The sequence below is a fragment of the Balaenoptera ricei genome, chromosome 5, assembly GCF_028023285.1.
Source record: "Balaenoptera ricei isolate mBalRic1 chromosome 5, mBalRic1.hap2, whole genome shotgun sequence".
Lineage (NCBI taxonomy): Eukaryota > Metazoa > Chordata > Mammalia > Artiodactyla > Balaenopteridae > Balaenoptera > Balaenoptera ricei.
Genome location: NC_082643.1, coordinates 109,663,743 through 109,687,761, shown reverse-complemented (window position 1 = coordinate 109,687,761; position 24,019 = coordinate 109,663,743). Strand labels below are relative to the sequence as shown.

The 24,019-nt window shown below is 38.5% G+C and overlaps 1 protein-coding gene across 4 annotated transcripts in view; it reads left to right on the top strand.

Annotated features, from left to right (window-relative positions):
• Positions 1–21,823, top strand: part of TBCK (TBC1 domain containing kinase) — a 247,690-nt gene extending 225,867 nt beyond the window's left edge. For 2 of the 4 annotated variants that reach the window (XM_059923375.1, XM_059923376.1), the window contains exon 26: positions 12,480–13,448. In XM_059923375.1, coding sequence (XP_059779358.1) covers positions 12,480–12,590 — 111 coding nt within the window. In that variant the 3' untranslated portion in view covers positions 12,591–13,448. Of the gene's footprint in view, positions 1–12,479; positions 13,449–17,586; positions 18,905–21,613 lie in introns of those variants that run through there. The other 2 variants (XR_009503344.1, XR_009503343.1) reach the window with 2 other exon arrangements.
• The last annotated feature ends 2,196 nt before the right edge of the window (positions 21,824–24,019 follow it).

Below are 24,019 nucleotides of genomic sequence, written 5' to 3'. Positions count from 1 at the left end.
GGTACAGATAAGGCTGGAAAGATAAGGGGGAGCTTTTGGTTATAGCGGGCCTTAAATGCTATGCTAGGGAGTTTACATTTTAGGAGTGGGGAGCTATTAAAGGTTTTAAAGAAGGAAAGTGACACTATCAGCTGTATTTTAGAAAGTCATTTGGAAAATTACTTTTAAAGTGTCTCCCATCTCTTTTGCCCTTGATCCCAATGAAATCGAAATTTTAAAACAGCAAGAACCAGAGACCAGTTAAAGAATTTCACTCTCCCTATATTCCCAATCTATTTCAGTGCCAGATTCTTTCCAGATTCTACCTTTAGTTGACCTTCTGTCTCAAGCTTGCAATCTCCCACTGTCTAGTTTCTAAGCCCCCAGTGTCAGCAAAGCTCATGTGGCTGTTGGGAGAAGACGACACCGAGGGGTTTGTCTGAGACTGATAGCCAAAGCTCTGCAACTTTCAAAAGGAGACTCAAGAAATGGCCTCACTGCTTTTATTATATGATTCAAGGCATCTGGTAACATCCTGTCACTATCTTCTCTTACCTTTATTTGGGATACTAAAGGACAACCTTCTTTCTCATTAACCTTTAACTTAAATATAAATAAATGTATGTATTTATATAAAGAATAAGCAAGTGTAAGTCTAAATTGAAGAATTTCTTTTGTTGTTCTCAAAATTCGAAGAAACTTTAGACTTAATATTATCAAAATGAAACTTTGAATGAGAGCTTTTAGGTACGTACTACAAATTGTTCTTACTGACTATGGATAAACAAGCTATTCCTTGTAAGGGATCCACAGATCTTGACTCATCTTGCTTAAGGGCAATAGCCCTAGGAAGGAAAATATCTCTACACAGCAGTTACTGGAGTCTCAGGATTTCCTAAGGGTCTTCCATAATGTTACCATGTAGGCTGCAGAGTGCTAGGTAAAAGGGAAAGGGAAAAACTAAAAATGCAAGAACCACTTAGGAACTAATTCAAGAGTAATTGGGGTCTAAAATGGAGTAGGAGCAGAGGAATGGAAAAAGAGGGAATGGATCCAAGACAAATCACAGAACTAACACAGATTTGTGCCTAACTGAATAATATAGAGCCAAAGGACTTTTATTTTTTTAACTCAAAGATCACCTTAAAGTTTCCAGCTTTGGTTTTGGGGGGAGGTTGCTGATACCTTTAACAGAAATAAGAAAGAGAAAAATAAAGTAAATTTGGAGAGAATGTAATGAATTTTGGACATACTGTGTTTGAGGTGCTAATGGGACATCAGTATAAAAAATGTCAGTCAAGCATTTAGAGGTTCAGACTGGAATTCAAAGGGGAGTTAAAACTAGATGGGTATATATAGAATCCTTCCACTTATAAACAGTTAGTATTCTACAATACAGAACAAAAAGATGTAGGGTTTTTCTTAAACGTATGGATACCAAGGGAGGAAGGAGGGGGTGGGATGAATTGGGAGATAGGAATTGGCATATACACTACTATGTATAAAATAGATAACTAATGAAAACCTACTGCATAGCACAGGGAACTCTACTCAATGCTCTGTGGTGACCGAAATGGGTTTGAAATCCAAAAAAGAGGGGATATATTTATACATTTTGCTGTACAGCAGAAACTAACACAACATTGTAAAGCAACTATACTCCAGTAAAAATTAATTTTAAGAAAAGATGTAGGGTTTTTCTTTACCATAACTAAATCTTAAAACTTATAAATATATTATTTTAGGAAAGGAAACAAATTCCAGGTGATAACCTGAACGAGAGATTGTCGAAAGACCATTAAAAAAAGATACAACTTAACATTTGTTTCAAAAGATTGTAAAAATCCATTGTCTCCATTACAAAATAGCTTATAAATAAGAAAAATTTGATTTAGTCCCAGTGATTGGTAGAGGAGATCAACAAAGAAAACAAGAGATCAAAGGAAAATGGAAGAGAAAGGAAAGGAAAATATCATTTGGACATGTGAGGAAAAAAATATCTGTTATTGAGATGTAAACAAAGCAAACAATGGAGCAGAAAGTTGCATTGACTTATGCTGACATCATGTGACTTTGGGAAATATTTATTTTCCTTGCCGTTTCTATTTAAAATGTATACTTTAAAACATTAAAATTATTTTCCTTTCCTTTACTCCTCATGGGATTTTGTTAGAATTATATATAAGACAGTAAAATAGAAGAGACAAAGAAGAGAACTTTATAATTGCACATGAAAATATTAACTTCTCTTTTTCTCATATACCCCTTGAGTGGCCCACATACCACTAAAAATTACTGAACTCATTGAGAGAATAGCACTGCAACTTACTAAAAAATAAGCATGGAGGCCAAGAATAGAAAGTGAAACTTTCACTGCATTATCTTCATATTCTTCATCTACTTCAGTTCCTTAACTGTGGAAATGGACTGAGGACATTTGTCTCTGACCTGACTACTCTGTGGCCTTCTATATTAAAATTATCACACAAAGTTTATTATTTCTATATTTATAAACTTCATCATTACGTTTTTGTATAAATGTTTTTTATATTGATAACTTTCAAAGACTTTTTTAAAATGTCTTAAATTTTAAACACTTTGAGTTAGTGCGCTACAATTATATGTATGTCCCCTTGTATAACACAAACTATAAAAAATGTTTTTAAGATGAAATTTGTACACTATCCCATTTCCTAATCCCCAAAGATTAGTTCCAAGAATAGAAGACTAATATACACCATAGCATGGATTCTGAATATCCCAGACACCATTAGGATAGTTATCTCTCAAATAAACATGGACCAGAACGCTTAGACCATATAATGTCTGTTTTTGTAAACTCTCCCTTTTTTTTTCTTACTGCATAATTAACCATATTCCAGTATATAACATGCTAGAGTAATACCCTGGAATTACCTGTTTTGCTCCTTACTTGTCACGAGTGCCTTTGGTAAGGTGTAAGATGATTACTGGCCTTGTGTTCACCTTCTTGGTTTTGCCTTCCAGCTGATTTTACTTATGTGAGTGAAATAAGAAAGTAAGGTAGCCACTGCCTAATTGTTATTAGATGTTAATACTGTGAAAACTGATTTCACACCTTATATAGCATTCCTTTTTTTTTCACTGTTAATGAGGTATAATTGACACAGAAGAACTGTATATATTAAAAGTATACATCTTGATGTTTTGATATATGTATACATTATGAAATGATCACCAAAATCAAGCTAATGAATATATCCATCACTTCACCATTTTTTTTCTTTTTTTTTCTTAGCAAATCTCAAGTATACAATGAGGTATTGTTATACTTGCTATATATAGTAACTAGTCACCATGCTGTACATTAGATCTCCAGAACTTATTCATCTTGCACAACTGAAACTTTGTACCCTTTGACCAACATCTGCCCATGTCCTCCCATTGACCCCCTCACCCCTGGCAACCACCATTCTACCTCTGCTTATATGAACTTGACTATTTTTGATTCCACATGTAAGTGAAATCATACACATTTGTTTTTATGTCTCTGGCTTATTTCACTTAGCATATGTCCTCCAGGTTCACCCATGTATCACAAATGGCAGGATTTCCTTTTTTAAGGTTGACTAATACTCCATTGTATATATACACCACATTTTCTTGATCCATTATCTGTCAATGGACATTTAGGTTGTTTCTTTTTTTTTTAATTGAAGTATAGTTAATTTACAATGTTGTGTTAATTACTGCTGTACAGCAAAGTGATTCAGTTAAATGTATATATACATTCTTCTTTTTTAATATTCTTTTCTATTATGGTTTATCATAGGATATTGAGTATAGTTCTCTATGCTATACAGTAGGATCTTGTTGTTTATCCATTCTATATATAATAGCTCACATCTACTAACTCCGACCTCCCAGTCCATCCCTGTCCCAAACCCCTCCCCCTTGGCAACCACCAGTCTGTTCTCTATGTTCGTAATTCTGTTTCTGTTTCATAGATAGGTTCATTTGTGTCATATTTTAGATTCCACATATAAGTGATATCATATGGTATTTGTCTTTCTCTTTCTGTCTTCACTTAGTATGATAATCTCTAGTTGCTTCTATGTTGCTGCAAATGGCATTATTTTGTTCCTTTTTATGGCTAAGTAGTATTCCATTGTATATATGTACCACATCTTCTTTATCGATTCATCCATTGATGGACATTTAGGTTGTTTCCATGTCTTGGCTATTGTGAATAGTGCTGCTATGAACATAGGGGTACATGTAGGTTGTTTCTATATCTTGGCTATTGTAAATAGTGCTGCAATGAACATGGGAATGCAGATACCTCTTCAAGATCCAGATTTCATTTCCTTTGGATATATACCCAGAAGTGGGATTTCTGGGTCATATGGTAATTCTGTTTTTAGTTTTTGGAGGAACGTCCATACTGTTTTCCATAATGGCTGCAACAATTTACATTCCCACCAACAAAGTGCAAGGGTTTTCTTATGTAGTTTATTTATAAAAATAAACGTATGTAGTACTCTTAAGAAAATAAATGTCAGTGTGTTAATTATAAAATATCTGGGTATAGAAAACTAGCAGGAGACAGAATACTTTTCTCAGTTGTGGGAGGAACATAATAAGGAACAAAACAAAAAATGACATTTTAAAGTTATTGTGTAATTGAGGGAAGAGATCAGTGGAGTATTAGTTAAATCATTTCTACCTCTTTCCTGCTAATCCTTGTCACAGCTCTTATGTTTCTAATTGGGATCACTGAGTTGGGCAGTTAAAATGATCAAGACATTTATTAATGACTCCAGAAATCTCTTAAATAATCAGGACAAGACAGTCCTTGAGTTATATTTAAGGCCACACTATACTCCCAATGCAGAAATCACCCCATATCTTACTTCTCATCTCAAATATGTTTATCTGAGTTGTCCAGCCAAACTCTTAGAAATAGGTACATAATATGCATAAAGTATCAGCCTAGCTCCAGCCACACGGTGCCAGAAATATTAAATGTGCACCATATTTTCAGCATTCCAGAGGATCAAGAGGACACATAAAACTAGCACAGCATCAGCTTCACATCCATAAAACCAAGAAAATGAAATTGCTACAGTTGCTCATTACAGGTTAATTGCCAGTTCCCTTATTCAGTTTCATATCCAACCAAAAGTGATATTTCACTTTTGAAATATTAGCCCAAATTTAGCATTATTTGTTGGGGAAAGGAATGGACAAATAAATGGAAGAGAGAGACTTCTCAGCTTGAGCTTCACCAGCGAGTTGGTCAATTCATGCCCATTGTCCAGTCCCCAATATGAACTTAAAACTCACAAGGCCAATTAATTGTTTGCAAGGTGCTTAATTGTCTGCAATGTGCTTCCTTGCAGAATCTTGAGGAGCCCAGTTTTCTTAGCTTCCTGCTGCTACTATAGGTTCCACCCAAAACTGTGTCCTAGGATACCCAGTGAGAAACAACATGATCCTGTTCTGTGCCCCTCACAAATCTTACCTGTTCTCAGCTTTAATTTCTTGACCTTAGTTAACATGCACTACTCTGTGGCAGTTCAAAAATCCCTTTCCTCCACTCATTCTCCTGCTACAGTAGAACTTGACTTCCACTAGACAAACATGCCAGCCTCTTAGTCCAAGCTCAGATGCAAGATAAAGAGAGAAAACAAGATGGAGTGGCACCCACAAGAGCCTGCCACTTTCAGACAGTGATGATTTGAGGTGTGCCTACCCAAGCCCTAGAAACGAGTACCACCACCAGATCCCACTAACCAGAGGAATGATAAAAATGCCAGAGCTTTGCCCTCTCCAAATGGGAGTACTTCCCACAAGAAATGCAGCTGCCCCTGCAGTCTGTGATTCCCAAAATTCTATCCCAGCAAATACCAGATTCTGCCAACTCCACGTAGGATGTTGCCTGCTAGATCTCAACTGGTTGTGCAGTTTGAGGAGCCCCATTGTCTCCAGGCAGGACTTGGCCTTACAAATTCCAGCCCCACAACATGGCAGCCTCTTTTAGTGCAAAGTGACTTGCTCACCACACAGTACTATACTTATAAAAATTACAGTTTGAAGTCCCAGACAAACCTGACCAGCAAATGAATCTCATTATGTAATAAAGCAATCCTCAATCTGGCTACACAATAGAATCACCTAGAATTATAGGTGAAAAAAACCAAAAATGTTGCTGGAGCTTCATCCCAAGAAACTCTACTTCTTACTGGTATGGAGTGGGCCTGGGTATCAGTGTTTTACTGAAAGCACCTAGATGATTCTGATGTCTTCATAACACTGGTCCAATATGATATCTTGCCCCTTCCACCAAGGATATCATTCAGTAAGTCTAGGTTTATGATTTCTGTTTGAAGTCAGGCCTCTCCCAAAGCTGCAGCTGTAGTCTACACCAGACACTTCATCACCAGAGTCCAGTACCCTGTCTATTCACTCAGTAAAGCTGCCAACTCCAGGTGGAAAGTAAAAGATGGATGAAACCCTGAACTCTGTGTGCCTGGTTCTCCTCTGTTCCACCATATATCTTCTCCATAAGTGACATGGCTTTTTTCACACAGTGGATTCATAGCCCTTTCTTTCCTCCCTAACCTGTCAAGCTATAGACTCAGAGAGCGCTACCTAATCAGTGTAACGACAGTGACCATCACTTCTGGGTTCTCATTCCCTCCAGGTGTTACTAATGAAAGAGGAATGGGGAGAGGGCAACAGCCCCCTAACCCCTGTTAAATTCAGGAGTATCTTGAACTTTTGTTTTTGTAGTAGCCATACTGCTTAATACTGTTTGCTACTGTCTCCTCCACTGAACTGTAAGCACTGCAAAAACTGAAACAGTGCCTGGCACTTAGTAGGAATTCAGTGAAATGTTTGATTGATAAGTGAATGAACAAATGAATGAATAAATGGAGAAAAGCTCTTTCCATGGTAGGAGTGGAAAGATGCTGTCTTGGCTTCACTGTTAGGGGCCAATATGTAACATGGATAATTGGAACCACAAGCAGAGGATTGGAGGAGCAGAACTCGTAATCTTAACCTGAAAACTCAACACTTGCTCTTTTTCTTTACTTAGGCGCAGGCTTGCTTCATTTCAAGGCACCTGAACATTTGCCATCTCCTTGTAGTCCATTTCTGCTTTTCTTCTTAGACCTCCCACATCGCAGCAGCCTGATTGTTCTAAAATGCTCTGTTCTGCCTGCTTTGCCTTCACCATTTTCCAGCTCAGTAGCAGCCTACTTGTTATATCCCTCCTTACAATAACAGTGGGAGCTCTTTCCAGCTCTACAGCATAGTTTAAGAGAGATTAGGTAAATGTACAGTAAGTCCTTTCTTACTCATTTTCTGACTTCTGTAGTGTTTTGAAAGTACTGAACGCTAAGACTGCTTATCCACAAGCCCTTTTGAGTAATGATATGTTTATCTTAGAATTTCGACCTAAATGGTAATTGTATTGCTGCAAGTGGGAGAATGAAGCCAAGATGTTTCAGTAATCATATAGTACCAGAGACTGTGCTGCCTGCACATGTGACTTGGGACAGGTGAATCTGGTGCCTCTGTTCTTAAGGACTGGTTGAAAGAGAAATAAGCAAGAAGCACAGGAGGAAGATCAGCTCACTTGATACCTTTTGAAATACAGTACACTATTTCTCTTCAACATAAATTACTATTAAGGATATCCTCAGTGGCTCTAAAAGAGCTTATGCTCTAAAACATGAACAGCATTTGAATCTCTCTTAAGGCATTGCAGAGAATGGTGGAGAAGCTAAGTGGGGTCAGCAGTACTGAGTTCCTTTTCTGTTAGTTGTTTTGAAAATTGCTAAGATCTGAGTCCAACAACATGTGTGGATTGGCCAAAAAGTTCCTTCGGTTTTTAAGTAAAAATAAAAGACACATTTTTCATGAACTTTATTGGACAGTGTATTCACCGTCTTGTTCCACTGCCTTCTGCCATTTTTCAGGCAACTTTATAATTCCATCGTCCCAAAACTTTTTATCTTTCTGAGCAAAGAACCGGTCCAGGTGCCTTTTACAGTCTTCCAGGGAATCGAAATTTTTTCCGTTAAGAGAATTTTGTAAAGACTGAAATAAATGGAAATCCGAAGGTACAATGTCTGGTGAATACGGTGGATGAATCAGAACTTCTCAGCCAAGCTGCAACAAGTTTTGCATGGTCATCAAAGAAACATGCAGTCTTGCAATATCCTGATGGAAGATTATGCATTTTCTGTTGACTAGTTCTGGATGCTTTTTGTCGAGTGCTGCTTTCAGTTGGTCTGATGGGGAGCAGTACTTGTTGGAATTAATCGTTTGGTTTTCTGGAAGGAACTCATAATAGAGGACTCCCTTCCAGTCCCACCATATATACAACATCACCTTCTTTGGATGAAGACCGGCCTTTGGTGTGGTTGGTGGTGGTTCATTTCGCTTGCCCCACGATCTCTTCCATTCCACATTATTGTACAGTATCCACTTTTCATCGGCCATCACAATTTGTTTTAAAAACAGAACATTTTCGTTACGTTTCAGCAGAGAATCACATGTGGAAATATGGTCAAGAAGGTTTTTTTCACTTAACTTATGTAGAACCTAAACATCAAAGCGATTCACATAACCAAGCTGGTGCAGATGATTTTCAACGCTTGATTTGGATATTTTGAGTATGTCGGCTATCTCTCTCATGGTATAATGCTCAGTGTTCTCAATTAATGTCTCAATTTGATCGCTATCAACTTCAACCGGTCTACCCAACCGAGGAGCATCGTCCAGTGAGAAATCTCCAGCACGAAACTTTGCAAACCACTTTTGACACGTTCGATCAGTCACAGCATCTTCTCCATATGCTGCACAAATCTGTTTTTGCATTTCAGTTGCGTTTTTAACCTTTCTTGAAATAATAAAGCATAATATGCCGAAAATGTTGCTTTTTTCTTCCATCTTCAATATTAAAATGGCTACACAAAAATTCACCAGTTTTGATAAGTTTTTTTTTAAATGCACGCTTCTATGACAGCTGTCACAGTACAGTCTAACAAAATTGTTTCAAGTGAAATTAAAAGCAACTAAGTGCTACTAGAGCCATCTTACGGAAAAAGACCGAATGAACTTTTTGGCCAAGCCAATATTTCACCTACTTACTGATATCTTTATCCTTGGGCTTAAGATAGTATTTTTCAAAATATTGTCCACAGACCTGCTTTAGAATCATCTAATGGTGTTTGTTGAAAAATAAAAACAAAAACAACAAAACACATTCCTGAGCCGCAGATCAATAAACAGAATCTCTGAGTGAGGCCTTGAAATTATCCTGACCAAACCACTCAGCTGATTCTTTTGAACCCGTAAAGTCTAGACTGCTGGCTTGAGACTTCACCAATATTAAGCTTCAAATACTCCCAAAAGGCAATAGCACTGTGAGCAGGTATTAGTCATTTTTCTTGAAGGATCTGAGATCAGGTTATGATAAAGTAATTGAGAAAAACGTGAGGACACAAACACCCAAGCGGGAGGAATAGGACACCACCTATAGACAGAGAATGGCCAGAGAGCTAAAGAAAACTTTCTTTACTTAACCTCTACTTCTTTACCCTTTTGCCCTTGGGTATTTGTCTTTTACCATAGTTTAGTTGAGACCAATAGGCATATATTGAGCCCCTGCCCTGTGCTGGGCACTAGGGACTATACTACCCAAAGCAATCTACAGATTCTATGCAATCCCTATCAAACTACCAATGTCATTTTTCACAGAACTAGAACAAAAAATTGCACAATTTGTATGGAAACACAAAAGACCCCGAATAGCCAAAGCAATCTTGAGAAAGAAAAATGGAGCTGGAGGAATCAGGCTCCCTGACTTCAGACTATACTACAGAGCTACAGTAATCAAGACAGTATGGTACTGGCACAAAAACAGAAATATAGATCAATGGAACAGGATAGAAAGCCCAGAGATAAACCCACGCACATATGGTCACCTTATCTTTGATAAAGGAGGCAAGGGTATACAATGGAGAAAAGACAGCCTCTTCAATCAGTGATGCTGGGAAAACTGGACAGCTACATGTAAAAGAATGAATTAGAACACTTCCTAACACCATACACACAAATAAACTCAAAATGGATTCGAGACCTAAGTGTAAGGCCAGACATTATAAAACTCTTAGAGGAAAACATAGGCAGAACACTCTATGACATAAATCACAGCAAGATCCTTTTTGACCCAGCTCCTAGAGAAATGGAAATTAAAACAAAAATAAACAAATGGGATCTAATGACACTTAAAAGCTTTTGCACAGCAAAAGAAACCATGAACAAGACGAAAAGACAACCCTCAGAATGGGAGAAAATATTTGCAAACGGAGCAACTGACAAAGGATTAATCGCCAAAATATACAAGCAGCAAATGCAGCTCAATATCAAAAAAACAAACAACCCAGTCCAAAAATGGGCAGAAGACCTAAATAGACATTTCTCCAAAGAAGTTATACAGATTGCCAACAAACACATGAAAAGATGCTCAACATCACTAATCATTAGAGGAATGCAAATCAAAACTACAATGAGGTATCACCTCACACCAGTCAGAATGGCCATCATCAAAAAAATCTACAAACAATAAATGCTGGAGAGGGTGTGGAGAAAATGGAACCCTCTTGCACTGTTGGTGGGAATGTAAATTGATACAGCCACTATGGAGAACATTATGGAAGTTCCTTAAAAAACTAAAAATAAAACTACCATATGACCCAGCAATCCCACTACTGGGCATATACCCTGAGAAAACCGTAATTCAAAAGAATCATGTACCACAGTGTTCACTGCAGCACTATTTACAATAGCCAGGACATGAAAGCAACCTAAGTGTCCATCGACAGATGACTGGATAAAGAAGATGTGGCACATTTATACAATGGAATATTACTCAGCCATAAAAAGAAATGAAATTGAGTTATTTGTAGTGAGGTGGATGGACCTAGAGTCTGTCATACAGAGTGAAGTAAGTCAGAAAGAGAAAAGCAAATACCGTACGCTAACACATATATATGGAACCTAAAAAAAAAAAAAAAATGATTCTGATGAACCTAGGGGCAGGACAGGAATAAAGATGCAGATGTAGAGAATGGAGTTGAGGACACAGGGAGGGGGAAGGGTAAGCTGTGACAAAGTGAGAGAGTGGCATGGACATATATACACTACCAAATGTAAAATAGGTAGCTAGCGGGAAGCAGCTGCATAGCACAGTGCTATGCGATCAGCTCAGTGCTTTGTGACCACCTAGAGGGGTGGAATAGGTAGGGTGTGAGGGAGACGCAAGAGGGAGGGGATATGGGGATATATGTATACATATAGCTGATTCACTTTGTTATACAGCAGAAACTAACACAACATTGTAAAGCAATTATACTCCAATAAAGATGTTAAAAAAAAAAAAAAAGAAACAACACTCTCACTGTCCTAGAGGAGTTTAGAGTTTGCTAGAGGAAGCAGGCTCTTAAATGGGCAATTTAAATAAATGTGGTAAGCCAAAGGTAGAGATTTGCACAAAAAATCTGGGGGCCTGAAAAGAGGGGCCCCTAATGGAAACTTAGCCCCTAAACAAGGAATTGCCTGAGTAAGGAAGTAAGTAGAAATTAGGCAGGTCGGGGTGGGGGGTTGCTTGTGAGGAGAAACTAAAACGGGGACCAGGAGTTGGTGGGAAATGGAGCATGTTTCCAACAGACAGTGCACAACCAAAAAAGACTGAATCCTAAAGTGATCCCATCTGTCAGGGGATTGATTACAGTCCAGGACTGCTTCATCGTAAAGTACAAGGAGTAGAGAAAGATAGTCAATGATCCTGGATAGGCAGACATGGGCAAGTCAGAGAGGAATGTGTATGTCTTGATAATTTTTCAAAGCCCTGCTTTGCCAGGCATCTAGAAGACTTCTTGGAGCAGTCCTTCAAATCTATTCCAAATTTATGGTCTCAAACTGTTCATTGCAGTTGCTCCAAAAACATGTTAGAACCAGTTCATGGGCCTTCTCTGGGATATTGTGCATGTAATTGCAATAACTAATATGTTGAAAATACTGTAAAAATTGTTCAAAATATAGATTTGAGAATGTTTTGACTCTCACTGGAAGGATATATGAAAAATAGGAATATTAATGTCCTCTGGAGAGGGAGACTGAGAACAGAGGTAGGAGGAATTTACCTGCATAGTCTCACGGTATCCCCTTTTATACTGTTTGAATTGTTTACCAAGTATATTTATTGCCTAGTCAAACAAGTTTACAAGAGAATTAAAGAGAGACATTTATCCCATAGCATAAATACGTTTGAAAAGAGGGATTTAATTTATATTAAAAACTAAAGTAATGATTCATTGATAGAACAGTGACAGCACTAATAACATTATCATTATCATTCGTCTGTCACAGCTTGAGAAAAAAACGGGATTGGAGATATATCAATTTTGTGTATCCTTTATAAATTTGTCCTTCTTTTTTTTCAGTTTGCGGCTCATCTTGTGAAGATGAAATATCCAAGAATCTGTATTCTAGATGGTGGCATTAATAAGCTCAAGCCAACAGGCCTCCTCACTGTCCCATCCCCTCAAATATGAAGAACAGGAGTCTGGCTGTCAAAAGGACAGAGTGGCATCACCCCCAGCAGCACAGCTCTTCACAGCCTTGCCACTCTAAGGCAGAACTAGACTTCCAGATTGTTACATTTCCATTTCAAGTTTTGTCATGAGACATTTTATTTTTAATCTCATGACCGAAATGTTCAGCTATCCAGGCAACAAACTTGACTGTACATGTATTCCTGAAAGAATTTTCTTAACAATGAAATCCGATCACGTATTTTTACCACACCAACGCAAAGCCAGAAGAATTCAACTGACGAGGCAGATTTAGCATTATCAAGAAGTCTCAGTTACACTGAAAAGGCTGTCTTCCATTGCACTGAACAGACAGTCCTAACAAAGGTATTCTTTAGAAATATAGGCTGCATGTGAGCTGAAATCATCCTTCCATGATAATGAAAACTGAAAAGCTATTCACAATACATTCCTTATAAGTAAATGCTATATTTGGTAACTCATTTTGGGCCCAGATATATATATATGTGTGTGTGTGTGTGTGTGTGTGTGTGTGTGTGTTTAGAGGGAGTAGAATTTAACCCTTTGGAGAAAGTAATAACAGTTTACTTCCAGAAAAATGAAAGTCAGAAACCATTCATATTATATAGAATATTCTTTCAGCTCCTGTAGCTGAGACACCCAAAATAAGAGTGACTTAGACAAGCTAGAACTTTATTTGTCTCTCACATAAAAGTCTGCATAGTCAATGTAGGGCTAGTGTATATTGGTTTCATTATCATTAAGAACTCAGGTGTCTGTTCTCATTCTTTACCACCCTCAACAGTTAGTTTCTATCTCATAGATCAAGATGGCCGTTAGCTCCCACCATCATATCTACAATTTAGAAGGAAGGGAATGAAGGAGGAGGGAGGGGGAAAAAAAAAGAGAGAAGGAAAAAGTAGGGAGGGAGGAAAGAAAGGAGAGAAGGGAGGGCATGCTCCTTCTCTTTAAGGGCACAAACCAGAAGGTGCACATATTACTTCTGCGTACACACCACTCACCAGAACTTACACATGTGGCCACAACTAGCTATCAAGAAAATCTGGAATACAGTTTTGGCTGGGCAGCCATTTACCCAGTTAAAAAATTTTATTACTGTGTGAGAAGAGGAAAATACATTGAGGAACAACTGGCAGCCTCTGTCACATTATTCAAAAAATTAAGCATTTCACTGAAGCTAAGATATATCACAATTTTATGTACCATGAAGAAAGAAAAAAAGCAGCCAAATAAACTGTGACACACCAGCAATTATAAGATTCATTTCCATTTCAGAAATGTGAAAAAAATATGCATCTTAGAATTATTAAAATACAGTACATCTTTTTTATTATTTTCAATTTTGTTTTAACTAAAACATGTTCTTTCATCTTTAACTTATATTCTTCTTCAATGTTAGGACTACCTAGGTAGAACATTTCAATGAGAGCCTCAATGAACCTTTCTTAACTATGGTTTTATTGTTGCTGTTGTTTTGGGTGTTTGGGGCATCTATTTTTTAAATTCAGATATAATCACATACCTTAAAATTCACCCTTTTAAAATGTACAATTCATGTTTTTTAGTAGATTCACAAACCTGTGCAATCATCACTACTATCTAATTTCAGAACATTTTCAAAACCCAAAAAAGAAATCCTATACCTATTAGCAGTCATTCCCCATTGACCTCTCCCAAGGTCTTTAATTTAATTTTTGTACATGGAGTGAGGTAAGTATCCAACTTCGTTCTTGCATGTGGCTATCAAGTTCCCAGCAGCCGTGTTATTTTGTTTGTTTTGCTCAATTAAGTTATATTCAGTCATTCACCAAATACATTTTGAATACCTACTATTTATAAGACACTGACATAATCAGTGGTTATATCATTCTGTGATCTTTACATAATATACAAAGAAAAAATGTGAGAATTAATGAGAAAAGAAAATTTTACCATGATTTCTCTAACATCATTTTTGGGCCATTATCTACCCTGGTTAGGAAAATAAGTCCTCCTGCCCTTGCCTTCAATCTTTGATGACTTATTTGACTTCATAATCATAGTGCAGCACTGATGATCATTTGGAAGGAATGGTTCTGAGTCTCAACTTTGCCTTCCTGAGAAAGCAGAGGAAAGATGGGGCAGCAGAGATTTGAACTGAACGGGGTGGTAGGTAGTGAGAGAGGGTGAAGACCTGAGTGTTGTGAGGAGAGCTGTGGGAGCAGATAATAGTAGCCAACCTCCCTCACAATTTTGCAATTGGTCTTTCTTAAAACTTGATACGTTTAGGCTTATTTTGAAAAAAATGGAAGTTTTTTTAAACATTGAAATTACAAATAATATGTAGTATTCTCAACAGTAAAATAAGAAAGAGCATACAGTCACTGCCATGTCTACATGAAGGGCATGTTATTTGATGGCAGATGATTTCAGCAAAGTTGACCTCAACACCTATTTGTTGAATTAAACCTTTGTAGAGGTCCTTTTTAATATATTATTGACTCCTACGCTGTCACTGTCAATACTGTTTTTTTCTGGCATCAGCAGTCTCTTCCCTCTGCCTGGAATACCCTTACTACCACCACCAGCCCCATAGACACACACACACACACACACACACACACACACATTTCTACACACACACACACACACATTTCTAAATGCTTCATAATCCAGCACCAGTAGCATATTCTCCAGTCTTCTCTGACTTCCCCTTACTGCATGAAGAGCCTCAAGTCTATCAAAGCATTCCATTCATACTTCTAATAACAGACTTATTACATCACTTTGCAATTATCTGTTCACATTTGGAACCCCTATTTTTAAAATACGAGCTCCCTTTAAAGTCAGGGTCCATAATTTATACCTCTTGTTATCTTCAGCAACCCAGTACACTGGAGATGCTTGATAAACGTGAAACTGAATTGAACCTCTAGCTTAGAGATTTTATATGAATAGAAAAAACCCAGGTAATTTTTCAAGTGCCAAACTTATCTGGTACCAGATGATATATAAATAAATGGAAATCTCAGTTCACGCAGTGAAGAAAGGATCTCGAATATTCTACCCAACTCTAAAATTCTATAATCCTAGAAATTGGAGCAAATAACTTCCAACAACAGAATAAGCTAAGCTAGTTGCATCCCTTTCCCAAAACATAGAAATGCTAAATTTAAAAAGAATAATAAAAATAGGTCTAATAGACATTCTTTGATATCCTTTCTCATCCCTTTCAGAGGACTCATTTTTAGTTTGCAGCATTTCAATAATACCATTCTGTTCTAATGCTCATGGTGACCAATAAGCAATGCATGAATGGGTACCAAGGTACAGTATTGCCAACATTCCTTGACATCATATATTAATCCTTTGTGTGGTGGAGATGTAAACACTGTCCTGTCTTGGCTTAAGACTAATCTTGGAGCTATAGCAAGAGCACTTAAAGCATTAGATCAGATTCTAAATATTGCTTCCTGCCATACTAAAAGATTCAACTTTTGAAACTAATACTGTCTTTATATGTATCTGTGACTTTTTTTTTATAAATTTATTTTATTTATTTATTTTTGGCTGCGTTGGGTCTTCATTGCTGCACGTGGCTTTCTCTAGTTGCAGCGAGTGGGGGCTACTCTTCGTTGCGGTGCACGGGCTTCTCATTGAAGTGGTTTTTCTTGTTGCAGAGCACGGGCTCTAGGCGCGCGGGCTTCAGTAGTTGTGGCACGCAAGCTCAGTAGTTGTGGCTCATGGGCTCTAGAGCGCAGGCTCAGTAGTTGTGGCGCACGGGCTTAGTTGCTCCGCAGCATGTGGGATCTTCCCGGACCAGGGCTCGAACCCGTGACCCCTGCATTTGCAGGCGGATTGTTAGCCACTGCGCCACCAGGGAAACCCTGTATCTGTGACTTTTTGAAAAACATTACGTGGCCTACCATTCTTTTTTAAAACTGTTACAGTGTGGTCACTAGTCAAAGTATTAAAAATTGAGACAATCCACGCATTAATTTTCTCATTAACGCTGGAAACTTTTTTTTGTTTACCATCATTAATTTCTTCTCAACTATATTAGCATACTTTTCAATCTTTTAGGGTAGAATAATTTACTGTTTTGGGGCTTATAGTGTGCTAGAACTGGCTCCTCTTGGCTTGGAATAGCTGAACGTGCCCATTTCTTCCCAATTCCACGTTCAGTGATCTCACCTTGGTAGCTTAAAATTGCCCACAGCAGGAGTATTTAGAAGTAGACAAACATCATAAATCACAGCTTTCTTTTTATTTATTTTTTATTTTTTTGAAAGCCAGTCAATAATATTTACCAGAAAACTACTGATTTTAACCGTCCTATGGTCATTATATTATCTATAGATTATAAATCATGAAGGTAAAAGGAATTTAAAGATCATCCAAAACAAGCATCATTGTCCAAACAATAAGAACAGTGAAATGATTTTGTAAAAATCACGTAGCTAGTAAAAGACAGATCCAAAATTACAATTCTGCTTTCCTGATTCTTAACACATTTCTCTGTCCACACATACAGATAAAGAAGGGAAAGAACACCAATTTCAACCCATTACACGTCTATTACAGGTCAAATTTAGGTCAGGGCTGTGTTATATTAGGCATAGGATACAAAAATGAAGCACAAAATAATGTTGATTAAACTCACTGTTGACTCTATGACATTTGTAGATGTGCCACTTAGTATCAGCTCCTAGCAGATGCCACTCTCACTGCCCCTTCCATATTCACCCACTCAAAAGTAAAGATTTTCAAAAAAAAAAAAAAATGCAGTTAAGTATCTGCATTCCCCCAATCTGAGGGAAGAACCACTGTTCTCAGGAACTCTTGCTATGTATTAAGTTACCTCTTCAACTCCAAGACAGCATTATCCAGAAAACACATCTCTGATAGAGAACCACATTGTTTCTGTCTACAGTCAAGTCCTTGGTTTACCGGGTCAAAGTTGGCCTTTAACCTTTGTCTTCTATGTCTTTGCCAGGCACCAGGCTCGAAGAATTGGAAAAAAGTCCTTGTATCAGCCTCCCAGTCAAGTGTGGAAAGCCGAAGAGGGGGACTAACAAGGAGACAAGGTGGTTAGCTAGTTTCTAGGTCTATTAATCATACAAGAGAAGAAACAGAGGTCAGTTAGGTCACTTGCTAACTTAAAAAAAAATTACTTTTATGCCTGAGATAAACAATCCTGATAATTTATTACTTGTCAGATATCATATCTTTTCTAAAATTATCTTTAAGATCATTAATAATCCCATGTACCTTGCATTCATCACTATAGACTCCATATAGGGTCATTAAGGACCTGAAAGGCATGTGAGGAATATGACCACTGGATTGAGGCCAAATGACATGGGGGGTAATTTGCATACTAATGCACAACCAAGAAAGAGAATCTTTTTTTTAATGGGTAATGAGGATTAAAAACAATCTCTGCACTCACAAATCATCGTTAATTATGTATACAAGATTACAGGATAAAGAATCTAATGCAGTGCTCAGTGTGACCATTTTAACTCCTTATTGTGAGCCTGATTCCTGTTTACAAAGGAGGTTCTTGTCCCAGAAGTGTTATCCACCCCTGTCCATCTGCCCTAACATAACTGCTCTGCAGAGGACTTCCTGAGATTTGCCTTGGCATGAAGGCCCACCCTGAGCAACTAGTGGAAACAGGAAGAATCCATTTCCACTGATCTATCCATTTACCTCGGTGTAGAAAAAAGGAGTTATAAAATATTGATTCAGAGCTAGGAGGTTAGTTTGAGTTAGGTACTTTCTTGAATTAATCTGATAGAGGCTGATCAGTGTTAAAAAGTTTTTCAACCCTTGGGCTTCCCTGGTGGCGCAGTGGTTAAGAATCCGCCTGCCAATGCAGAGGACACGGGTTCGAGCCCTGGTCCAGGAAGACCCCACATGCCGTAGAGCAACTAAGCCCGCACACCACAACTACTGAGCCTGCGCTCTAGAGCCCGAGAGCCACAACTATTGAAGCCCACGTGCCTAGAGCCCGTGCTCTGCAACAAGAGAAGCCACCGCAGTGAGAAGCCCGCGCACCGCAACGAAGAGTAGTCCCCGCTCGCCACAACTAGAGAAAGCCCGCGCGCAGCAACAAAGACCCGATGCAGCCAAAAATAAATATGTTAAAAAAAAAAAAGTTTTTCAACCCTACTTTGGGGCTACTACAACAATGACCGTATAGTCCCCCTAAATTGTGGTTTATCTATGTTTAGTTTGTAACAAGAGTTTTTTTCATATCAACATGCCTTATTGTTGATGTCAGGTAGTCTTGATTTATGCCAACATTTGATGCCTAAAAAGAGGCATGAGATGAGTGTTTCCCTGGTAACAAGGTAATTTTTAAAAATAGCCCTCCCACTTTTTATATTAAATGAACTAATATGAATCCTAACAGGATTAAGTCTAACAGCATCCCAGGTAATAGAGGACTGGTTCAGAAGAACTAGTTCATAAATAAATATACCTATAAATATTTATCTGGCTGCTGGTTAACTAATGTTTTACAAAACTTATTGGGCATGAAATGTGCTGATTAGGCATTTAAGCACATATTCCAAAATATGTTTACTTGTAAATCACATATTTTTTAAAAGTGTTTATGCGTAAATGAATGAAATAATTTACAGGAGATGATTTTAATAAGTAATTTACATCTTAACCCACTCATTTCAGTATAAATTCTGGAAATGTCATTTTAACATGAATCTTATGCAGCAATATAACAACTATTTTAAAATTTCAGTGGTGACTTATATAACTTACATAAAGCAAGATTTTACATACTTGTACAGAAACTATCCCGTAAGATGACAATAGCTCAAGCAGAAGCTGACTATATTAAGTGCCTTATAAATAATTAATTGTATGACACTCAAGTGAATTTAAAACTGCCCATTTTGATTAAGTGAAATAATATAAAAATTCATATTGAAGTTCATTATTGTCAGCTAAATTAATTCTATTAAATCAAAAAGAATAAATTAATGAGGAAATTAATTGTTGCAATTATTTAGCCCTCTTAATTACCTTGTCCTGCCTAGGACATTAACTGAGCCTTTTAAAAAGGTGCTAGGCATTTATTGTAAAGCCTGATTGAAATTTTATTAGGGTATTATTACTTACCAGCTGGAATAAAAAGATGAATTTTAGGATCTAAACAAAATGCTAAATTAAATTTTTATACAAATTAGTTGTATAAAAATTACCAAAGGGTCCCACTGGCAGCTCTAAAGGCTGTCATTCCCAACATAGACCCTTGACCTGATAAATCTTGGCTCCAGGTCATGTTTTTGTTGCCCCATGAGAGCACATGAGTGATTCAGTTATCTCAAAGACAGGTGAAACCTTAACTCCTCTATGATGCCTTGCCCCTCACGCAGCATGTGTATTTTTGTTTAAACCAGATCTTGGAAGGAATGAGGAAGAACTGTGGGCTGGGCTTTCAGGTTGGCTGCCAATTGTTTAGTTCTCTCATGGTTGAGAGAAGGGTTGAACTTTCTCAAGGATCTTTCCTTTCACAACACTAAGTACCCTTAAGCCCACCAGAATCATGGTAAATCCCGCTTCCTGCAGCACTATTTAGGAAGCTCAACCTCCAACCTCCGTGGCCGTCCTCAGAGCAGGGCCTCCCAATCTCCCCTGTCAGAATTTAACCTCCAGACACCTTGAGAATAAGAAATATGTCTCAAGATCTCAACACTGTCACATGAAGAGTAAATTGTCAAAAGACCACCCAGAGAAGAACAATGTATGTTTCAGAAAGAGGAGAGAGAAGAGAGAGAGTTTTCCTCTCCCTTAAGAAACCACAGATTAGAGGGAGTGTACAAGAAGAGGAGACCAAGAGTAAGAAAACCTGGAAACTTCTGGCCTCTCCAGTGGCCCTCAGTGTGTCCCTGTGCGATTCACTTAGGCTCTCTAAGGCTCTAGTTCCTCATGTATGAAACACGTATAATAGTGATCCAGCCTGTCTCCCAGGCTTATGCTGAAGCTCATGGAAAAGCATTTTGTAAAAGGAAAAGTGTTATAAAAGTCCTAACTGTTCTGTGAAACTATCAAGCCAAAATTTTTATCTAGCATGTTGTTTTCAAATAAGAAATTTTGACACAAATAATAATTACTCTTACAATCCATTTATGTGGTCCTATTATACAATATACACAAAAGGGAAGACTATGAACAGTGGTCAGATTGTACACTACACACTTACTATTGTTTGATTAAAAGCAACCATTTCTGCTAAGTTAAGTTTTATCCAAGATCCTTTCAGATTTCTCTTTGTTTTCTATACTGCCCTTCCCCTAACCCAGTTTTACCAACTTAAAATACCCTCTTTTAAGAATAATCTAAATTCTCTCTTGATAAAATCTGGCAGTTTCAGCTTTGCCAATAGCCATCTACACCTAGATGACAGAGATTAAGTTTGTTTCAAATCCACTCTTCCCTTCAGTTTTATCTCCCTTCTCTCCTGGACTTCAAAGCAGCTTTGTGGTTTGCCTTGCAGAAAATCAATGGTTGGGAGATGAAAAGCAGCTCTTGTTTATCTCTGCTTGCTGAAGGTCATTCTACTCAGTAGCATCTGTGTGAGACCCACAGCCATTTTTCCTTACAGAGGAAAGAAGGAAATTGAATACATGCCCGAAAACCATTATAAGGAGAGAGTGGTACCCATTTTAAATGGGTAGGATCACATCAAAACAAGAATATATTAACATGAATAAGTAGAAGAATGGAGTACTGGTGTTAGGAGTATAAATTTAGACTGTTACTAAATATGACCAAGATTTAAAAAAAAAAAAAAAAACTGGACTTAGTTATGGGGTATAAAACTATATAGTTTATCACATTCTCTAATAGGCACCTAAGAAGTTATTTGAATTTAGTGGGCTTTGAGGATTATGATTAAGAAAGGGCATAAGTGAATGAGTGTGGGTGGGCATCTATTTCTACACAGATAAGTAAAAGCATTGTTTTCCTTGGTTTCCTTCTCTGTTAAACAGGATTGATCAGTGCCTGCTTTGCAAGCTTGGTGTGAGGAGTAAAGACGAAAATGATTGTAAGGCATACAGAACTTAGCACATAGAGCACATAAAAATAGACGTAGCCATTTTTATACCTTTTATTGTTAACCTACCAGAGGAAAGCTTTTTACCTCATCATTAGTTCACCCTTAAAAGCACAATTTCATGATGTCTCCATACTTGAGGTCTTTTTCTACTTGTTATGTGGTAATTAACTAGCCAAAACAGAAGAGGTGTTAAGGCTTCCAGTGGGCACGATGAGGGCCAGAGAAGAAGAAGGAAATGGGGCCCTTTCTTTTAAAAGCTTACCCTAAAACGAGGGCCACTGGGAGGCCGTGAGTGTTAAACAGCCATGAGCTGGACACTGTCGAATTCTGTGCAATTCTTGCTGATCTTTGGGGAAATAGCACCTGTTTGCTGGGGTTATTTGTCAGGCATCCTGAGAGCCATCAGGCATTTGCCTGCTGGAAGAAAGACACAGCAGTAGCCAGCTGCTGCTGCTACAACACAGAACCTTTACAGAACCTCTACCTTCAAGTGTGAGGAGCTGTGAATTCTGCCTTGGTAAGCTTTCCCACTAGCTCTGACTTCCTAACTTCAGAGATGCTGTTTTGAGTCAGTTGTGTGGAGCAGCAAGCTGAAATTCCCTTTTAGCCCCTGCCTATTGCCAACATGTTCTCTTGCCTTTATCCTTAACGTGCATGCATTTCCTAAAAGCACAGCGAGTTAACTCTACTGCAGGTGGTGATGGCATGCCTTCCCGGGCACCTCAGCGGGGTAATTTTATCTTGATGCGCAGGTTAGCACATGATTCTGACGCCACTGAGCAACATAAGTGCCGTGATAAATCTTCTTTCTGCTGCTTAATTATTGATATTAGTAGTGAATTCGTATTTTGACTATCTGAGGATTCATGGGCTCAGGTAAGAGGAAAGTAATTTTAATTCACAGCATTGTTGCTCCCTTTCTGTTTCTGTTCTAGAAGCAGTCTAATTGCTTAATCTAAAAAAAAAAAAAAGAAATACACACACAATAATTCCTTGGAACAAGTGTTCTATTGGGACTCAAGTTTAAAAGCTACCTTAAATGTGTCTCTTATTACAAACACTCTTACTAAATAAAAGTGGAGCTAAAAGTTAGCAGGTTAATTGTTTATTTTTATTGTTGCTCTATATCTTTTCTCAAGGAAAAGTACTGGCAGATCATCTAGGAATGTATTCCCTAAGAATACTTTGATACGTTTAAATGCATTTGTAATGGTTGGAGGAGGAGTGACTGCACACTTTGCGCTGACAGGGTGCTCTAACGCGGTGTGCAGAACAGCATGAGGCACTGCAACAGAATGTGTGCATGAGAGTCATGAGAGATGGGTACCTGACTTTCCCCTTCCTGGCTGTGTGACCATTTAATTTAACGTTGCTGAGCTTCTGTTTCTGTATCTGTGAAGCAGGTTTAATAACTATATGTGCTTCACAGGGCTACAGTGAAGATAAATATGATCATGTATGTAAAGCACTTATCAAAGTGCCTAGCACACAGGAAAAGACTCAGCTAATATTAATAATATAAGACACCATGTGCCCATGCTGGTGTGTGCTTTTTCCACATTCTCGTGCTATTGAATGTAAGCAATGGTGAAATTGGGCAAGCAAGATGCATTTCTTGGCTACTAGAAGTAGCTTCCTTTATTCACGGTGTCTACAGACCCAGGAGGGGCTAGAAATACAAAGGAAGGGAGCAGCTGCCAGCAGCAATGCCTTCAGAGGAGTTAGAAGACGGCCACGGGGAGGTCGGTCACTGTGGAGCCAGAACGCAGAAAGCAGCCTGGGTCTGCTGGGGGCAGCGGGGAGACCGTGTTGCTGAAACCTGGTGAGGAGTAGGAGTTTTACTCTCTCAGGCAGACAAGGAGGGCAGGGCCAGCAGAGGAAGAAGAATGCCCAGCTCTAGGAGATGAGGGGAGCAGTGGGGAATGGATGAGGGGGCACACTGCCTGCCCTGAATACTTCCTGGGCCTGTGTAAGGACACAAACGGAGGCCCTTCTGCACTTTGTGCAGCAGGAACCCCAGGGTTCTGGATTTCTGGATTGGGGGCAGAGTGGGAGGTGGGGTGAGGGCACAAGCTCAAGTTGTGCTCGGCCCTCGGGGAGGGGGACTTGGGGGGATGGGCCTGGACTGAAGCATGGAGCAGGACCCAGAGCGGAGGCCACTGATGAATTCTGAACAGCACCACGATCTGATCGATTGTAAATGTTAGACATGTCAGTCTCTCTTAGAGCAGAGAAGAGGGTTGATTGGAGGAAAGACCTGGGGGCAGGGAGTCCAGTGAGGCTTCTGTCCATGTGGGGACAGGGGGAGAGGGGGGGACGGGGATTTAGCGGGGACCAA